Raw genomic sequence first — 7,039 nt, forward strand, 5'->3', positions numbered from 1 at the left:
TTTCTTGTTTCCTTCTCAACTCTGACCAAATGCCACTTAAACATTTGAAATGCATCAAATTTTTTCTTCAAAAACATAGCAGTCATCATCCTGAAATAGTCATCTACAAATAGCATTATGTATATGTCTCCTAGGTAGCTTTGCACTTCTATTGGACCACATAAGTCTGTATAGACTAATTCTAGTACTTCTTTGGAAGTGTATGTTTTGATTTTGAAACTAGACTTAGTCATCTTCCCTAGTTGACATTGTTTGCACATTGTATTTTTTGGCTTCTTTAGCTTAGGCAATCCTCTGACTTTCTTCTTTTTGCTGATGCTAATTAGATTGTCAAGGTTAACATGGCACAATCTTTTATGCCACAACCACACATCATCAAGTCTAACAGCAAGACAAGTTGCATATTCCATATCTAGATAAAATAGAATACATCTTGTTTGTTCACCTTTTCCTATTAGATTTCCATCAGTGTCATAGATTTTGACAATTTTGTTTCCAAATTCTACTTTGCAACTTATATTACCTAACTATGATACACTCAATAGATTGTAGTTCAGTCCTTCAACATAGCATGCATTATCACATGAAATTTTCTTTGTAAATTTAATTGAGCCTTTTTCTTTGATTTGACATGGAGCATCATTACCAAATCTAACACTATTTCCATCTGAGTAAAGGTAATGAACTTACTTTTGTCTCTTGTCATGTGATGTGAGAAACCACTGTCTATGATCCACTTGTCATTCTTGTTCACACAAGTCACTAGTGCTGTTGCTTCATCTTCATTTGATTCATCCTTCATAGCTCCATAGACTACATCATCATTCTCATCAGAATCTTCTTTAACAATGTAGCATCTTTTGCCTTTGTCCTTATAATCTCTGTTGTCATCTTCTCTTTTGTTCTTGTATTTGTTATCTTTGTAGTTTTTCTTTTGTGTACACCTTGCAGCAATATGACCTACTTCATTGTAATTAAAACAAAAGATAGGAAACTTACCTTTAAATTTGCCTTTGCCTCTATGGAATCTTCTAACCAATAGTGCTTCCAACTATTCCACATCTTCCTCAGCTATGCTGCTATCACTGGATGCATGTTTTCCTTTTTTACTCATCTTCCTTGATGCTTAGTGTCTTTCAATGTTAGCTTGCCCTTGAAAGTAGATTCAAGGTTCTCAGGTCTATAGTTGTCAAAATTTGATAGTTCAAATGTAGTAAGTCTTCCCACTATTCCTTTAAAGGTTAGCGTGTTTCCTAGTACACACCTTAGCTCTTGAATGGATGAAACTCTAGTAGCATAGATAGGGAGTAGGGTTCTCAAGTATTTGCTATTGATAGTCTCTTCTTCCAATTGACCACCCAAAATTCTTATTACAATAACTACTTCTTTCATTCTAGCAACATTTTCACCTTCCTCCATTTTCATGTCATCAACCTTTCCTCTGAGGCTTTCTCTCTTTGCTCTCTAGACATTCTGATCTCCTCCATAAATATTTGACAGGGCTTTCCACATCTTAAATGTAGTGTCACATCTTTTGACGTCATCAAATTTAGCATAACTGAGTGCAGAGGCAATCTCCAACATTGCCTGATTGTGCTCCTTCCTTTTGTTTAAATCATATGTAGTAAGAGGTCCAGCTGGGTCTACATGTTTTGTTTCAATTGAGGTTTTTGCATAATCACCTATTGATCCAAGGTGCAATTTCATCAGACTTTTCCATGCAATGAAGTTGTCTTTGTTAAGCTTGAGAACTTCTCTCTTGGACATCTTGATCTTCCTACTTCTAGTACCTTGTAACTAAATCAACATATGACTCTGATACCAATTGTTAGAAATGCTTTAGAATAGTTGAGAGCAAGGGGGGGGGGGGGGGTGAATCAATTATTCAAGGTCCAAATGTCCTATTCAAACTTTTTCATCAAGTAAAGTGTGCCCATCAAACTATTTGTTCATCCAAGCTTTAACTTTCCTATTCAACAAGTTACTGTAAATCAACATGCAAGCATAACACATGAAAAGATCAACACATAACACAATGATTTACGTAAAAACCTAATTTGAGAAAAACCACCAGTAACATGCTACTCAATTCTCACTCTTTTGAAGTGATGCCCTATGCAAGGCCACAACACATTGTTAAATGTGACCTAGTTAAAGAATTTAACCACCTTGTTAAAAGTGGGCCTGGTTAGAGGACTTTAGAACATTCACTTAGAATGTCACCTTGTTAAAGGATTTACAAATGGCTATTAAACCAACCTAAGTCCATAAGATTTTGTTCTACCCTAGCTGATACAATTGCTAGAGAGTAACAATAAGGGGTTTTGACTAAATTACAAAATACAACTCAACTTACAAATTTCAAATCACTTCTCAGCTCATGACATTGCCTAGCTTTTAGTCTTTACAACTCTTGAAAGCTTGCTCTCCTTTCAAGCTTAGTCTCCTTGAGTCTCCATGCTCAATGTACCCATGAAATCATCTCCTTCTAACCACTTGTCAAAGTAGAGTTTCTGTGCTTTGTTCTTCCTTCTCCTTGACACTATTCTATCACTTCACAATTTGACACTCCAACAGCTCTTGCTCCTTGGTCTATGACTTCTTATATAGAAATTTGGAATTTCTTTTTTTGCTCGATTTTTCCCTCCTTTAATTTCAATTTTTATGGATTAGGTAGGATTCATTGAATCTAACCCATATTTTGTTTCTTTTAGAAACATCAAGAAGAATCCTCTTGAATTCGCTAGAAACTGGTTTACATAAAATTCTGTGCCACCAGCTCATCATCCTTATCCTCCAATTGGTTCAAAAAATTCAAGGTAATAACTTTGTTGTCTCAAATTTGATAAATCTTTGTCATTTCCAATAATGTAGCAGCTCAACACTATTGAAATTCTGATGCTCAACACATACTGTGTTACTCTGTACCAACTACGTTTTAGTGATGCTCGACACCTAGAGTTCACTTAGCACCTACTAAGATTTTCTAATGCTCAACACCTATTACTTTTCTTGGCACTTGAACTTCACTTGGCACCTAAAGTTCACTCGACACACACTAGATTTTCCTTTTGCTCAACTCCAACTAAGAATTTGCTCAGCTTAAACTAGCGTGTTCGGCAACCACTAATGAACTTAGTTTAAGCTTTGTAGTCAACCTTGTTCCAACTTATACTTCTAATGTTTCTAAGTGTGACCATCCTCTGTATCTTTGAATATGTTACCAATACATCATTTAACCATTGTCTTAGCTGATCCTTGCACTTCATTACAAAACCATTACTCAACCTTTCCGTTAGGTACTCATGTTACATCTTGTTGATTAAATCCTCTTCATCAATCAACTAAGTGATAGTACTTGGGATCTTATAAGCAATTGTCATTCCTAAAAATAGTAGGTTTGACATCAATGACAAAACAATGATTGAAAACATTCTTTTAATAAAAATCTCCCTCTTTCAATCAATCTTCTTCATCAATGATCTTTTCAATAAGATTTCCAACATGTCTCAATATTTTGAAAGTCGTGACTAAGGATGAAAATGGCCCTCCACAGGCTTCGTCATGAAATGTTTTGAACAACTTTTCTTGCTATTGTTTGTCCACACATCTGAGGAAAGTGCCATCTATGGCTTTTTAAAATAATTTTCCATCCCAAATTACATACTTAGCTGCTTTTAGTTTGAGATCTCTCCTTTGTCTTGCAATTAGGCCCTCTGGACATTCTCCATTGGTTAGCAAATAAGCAATATTCTCAAACCACAGATCATAGAGACCTACAGCCAAAACCAATTGCTTTTCTCCTAATTCTTTTGATCCTTCAACAATCTTATTTTATGCAATCACCTTGCATAAGGCATTACCCCTTACTAGCTTGGTAGGTTTGATTTGTATATTATACTCTTATGTCTTTTCTATCCACACTCCTCTTTCATTACCACCTACATCTTGCTGTGTTAACACACTTTTCACTGCTACATCGGGAACATAAATGATAAAATGTGAATGCAAGATGTAAAATCAAAATTTTTTAAGTTCTTTGACCACTGCAAAAGCATGTTTTTCAATTTTTGAGTATTTCAATTCATGATTTTTTAGGGGTATGCTCATGAAAGCTATTGAGGCTTGTATCCCTTCATTATTTTCTTGCATAAGTATAGCCCATAAAGTGTATTTTGAAACATAACAGTAGATGATGAAATCTCATTCATAATTATATTCTGAAAGGCCTATTTTCCTGCCTCATTCCATTTGAAATTTGAATTTCCCTTCATCATGTCCACAATACACTTTGTGGTTTCTAAAAAATCTAGTTCAAACCTTCTGAGAAAATTCACTTGCTTGAAGAATGATTTGACTCCTATTTTATTTGATGGCAAGCTTAATCTTCAAATAGCTTAACTCATTTAGGATCAATTCTAATACCTTCTTGAGAAACTATATGACCAAGGAGCTTTCCCTTTGTCATGCAAAAAGCAAACTTTTTTGGATTAAGTGAGATTCCATGTTCCCAAAATCTTTGTAAGACTTTCCTCAGATCTTCCATGTGATCCTTCCTCTTTTTTGAAAACATAGTGAGGTCGTCCAAATATATAACTATAATCTGGTCTTTTAGATCAGCAAACATTTTGCTCATACACCTTTGGAATGTGGCACCAACATTGATGAGCCCAAAGGGCATTTTGTGATATGCAAACGTACCCCAAGGAGTGGCGAATGTTATTTTATAATGGTCTTTCTCTTCTACCTCAACTTGATTATAACTTGAGAACCTATCAAGCATGGACATCATTTTGGATCTAGCCACTATTTGTAGTAAGTAATCCATATTGGGGAGAGTGAAATTATCCTTTAGAGATGCTTGGTTCAAATTACAAAAATCAACGCATATCCTTATTTCTCTGTTCTTCTTTTTGACTGGTATTATATTAGCTACCTAGGTGGAGTGATGGATGGGGTAGATAATTCTTGCTTTCAATATTTTATCTACTTCCCAAAATATGGCATCTATGACCTTAGGATTATAATTCCTTTATTTTATCAGAAAGGGACTGCATTAGGTTTGAGGGGAATTTGATGTTTTACCTTCCCACCTCGATAGCTTTTCAAATCTTCGTAACTCCAGGCAAAAACATCCTCATATTCTATGAAGAGTCATTTCACAACTTCTTTCTCTTCAGGTGAACAACATTTCCCAATATTAATCATTTTGGGATCATGAGTATCTCTAATATTCACCCCCTCATATTCACTAGTGGCAGGTCTCTTTTCCACCCTCTTACATGTCTATTAAAAAATTTCTCCAAACACAAAGTATGGGGGAATGATATTACCTTGCAGTTGAACTTCATCATTTTGATTTCGTTTCCTCTCGACATTAGAGCTCTCATGATTATCATCATTAAATTCATGTTCAAAACTAGATTTGTCATTTTATAGGAACAACTACAAGCTCTTTTCATCTTCAAAGACTTGCTAGGATTCCATATTATCTGGAACAGAGGCTCGATACACAATCTCAATTTGGTATTTTTTATCCTTGAATTCTAGATAAGGTAGTAGCAAAGAAGTAGAAACTGGTCGAGAATTAGCTTTGGTGTTCATCTCCCTTGGCACCACTTTAATAGAAAAGACATCTAGGCCTTCTATTTCGTCCCAAAATCTATTTCTATAATTCTTTAGCTTGCAATTCTTCATAGAATATTGCCTTTTAATCTGTCTTACAATGAACTCTACATCGCCTCTAGCTTTCAAGATCTTTACTCCTCTTTCTTTCACTGTCATTATCCCTAGTAATAAGGCCTCATACTCTGCATTGTTATTCATATTCCCAAACTCTAATTTGAAGGCCATGGGTTCAAGTTCTCCCTCAGGTGGAATTAACACTAAACCTATGCCAGATCCTAAAGAAGAACAACTGCCATCAAACTCTAATGTCCATATACCTGTTAAATCATTTTCCTCATTAAGAATTCCTTCACTTAGATTTTCATTCCTTTGTTTATCCAAAGCCTCTTCATTGAATAACATGTAATTGCTGAATTCCATCTCTTGATAAAGGATCTGAGCTTTAGGATCATTTGATTTTAAGATTGTAAATTTTTCCTTTTCTTCGGGTTCTAATTTGACTTTCTTATTTCTGATAGGCATGACTTCTTGAGACCAATCTAGTTTTATTTCTCCCCCTAAATCTTGACAAAAACCTCTGCTTAAGAGAAGTCCATAGCTCGCTGGAATATCTGCTACTAGAATGGTCAATATGAGTTTCTTCTTTGGATGAGAAGCTAAGGCTACTTGAGCATCTTTAATCTGTCTGAGCAAAGGAACCTGTTTAGCATCCATAGAATAACATCTTCCATACACATTAGTGAGGTTGAGACCTAGGGCCTTAGGCATAATGTTTTCCAACGCACCTAAATCTATTATACAATTTCTTAATTTGCAACCATTGATATACAATGAAATATAGAATGGGTCAGGCTTTTTCCTAAGAGAGGTTGCTAAAATAGTAAAATCCTCTTCATTAAATAGATTAGATGTCAAGTTTTCATTCCCTTCTTCAACAGTCACATTGTGATTTAAATCTGCAGCATTCCCTTTACAACGCTCTACCAACCTTTTCAACTCAGAGGGATGAGACTTCAAATAATCTATGGGGGAAATTTGGATTTTTGATTCTTTATAGAATTGAATGAAATCAAAGGGCATTTTGTCCTTACCTTCCTGAGATGTGGATACTCCTTGATCAATATGAACATTACTTGTTGAAGGACTAGGATCATTCTTGTGAGCGTGATTGGAGGATTGATTTTTTTTTCCTTTGACCTCGAGTCAATACTGTGTACGAAGTTCCATCAATAGTTGCATAGAATTCAAATTTTGGTTCAAAATTTGACTCATATTCTAAAAATAAATTTCTAGAGTCACCATTTGAGTATGAATCTAACTGAACAAGGAGTTGCAGTATTTAACTCATTGGTGGATAATAACTGCATCATACGAGTAATTTCCAGACAACTCTCACTATCATGATCTATTG

The 7,039-nt window shown here is 35.0% G+C and overlaps 1 protein-coding gene across 1 annotated transcript; it reads right to left on the reverse strand.

Moving 5' to 3' along the window:
* Positions 1 to 5,475: 5,475 nt before the first annotated feature.
* On the reverse strand, positions 5,476 to 6,048 carry LOC149532309 (uncharacterized). The gene has a single exon (XM_089805693.1). The coding sequence runs from the start codon at positions 6,046 to 6,048 to the stop codon at positions 5,476 to 5,478; it is 573 nt and encodes a 190-aa protein (XP_089661819.1).
* Between the last annotated feature and the right edge of the window lie 991 nt (positions 6,049 to 7,039).

The sequence above is a fragment of the Cupressus sempervirens genome, chromosome 10 (genome assembly GCF_028749045.1).
Source record: "Cupressus sempervirens isolate cs-2001-9-10 chromosome 10, ASM2874904v1, whole genome shotgun sequence".
NCBI lineage: Eukaryota > Viridiplantae > Streptophyta > Pinopsida > Cupressales > Cupressaceae > Cupressus > Cupressus sempervirens.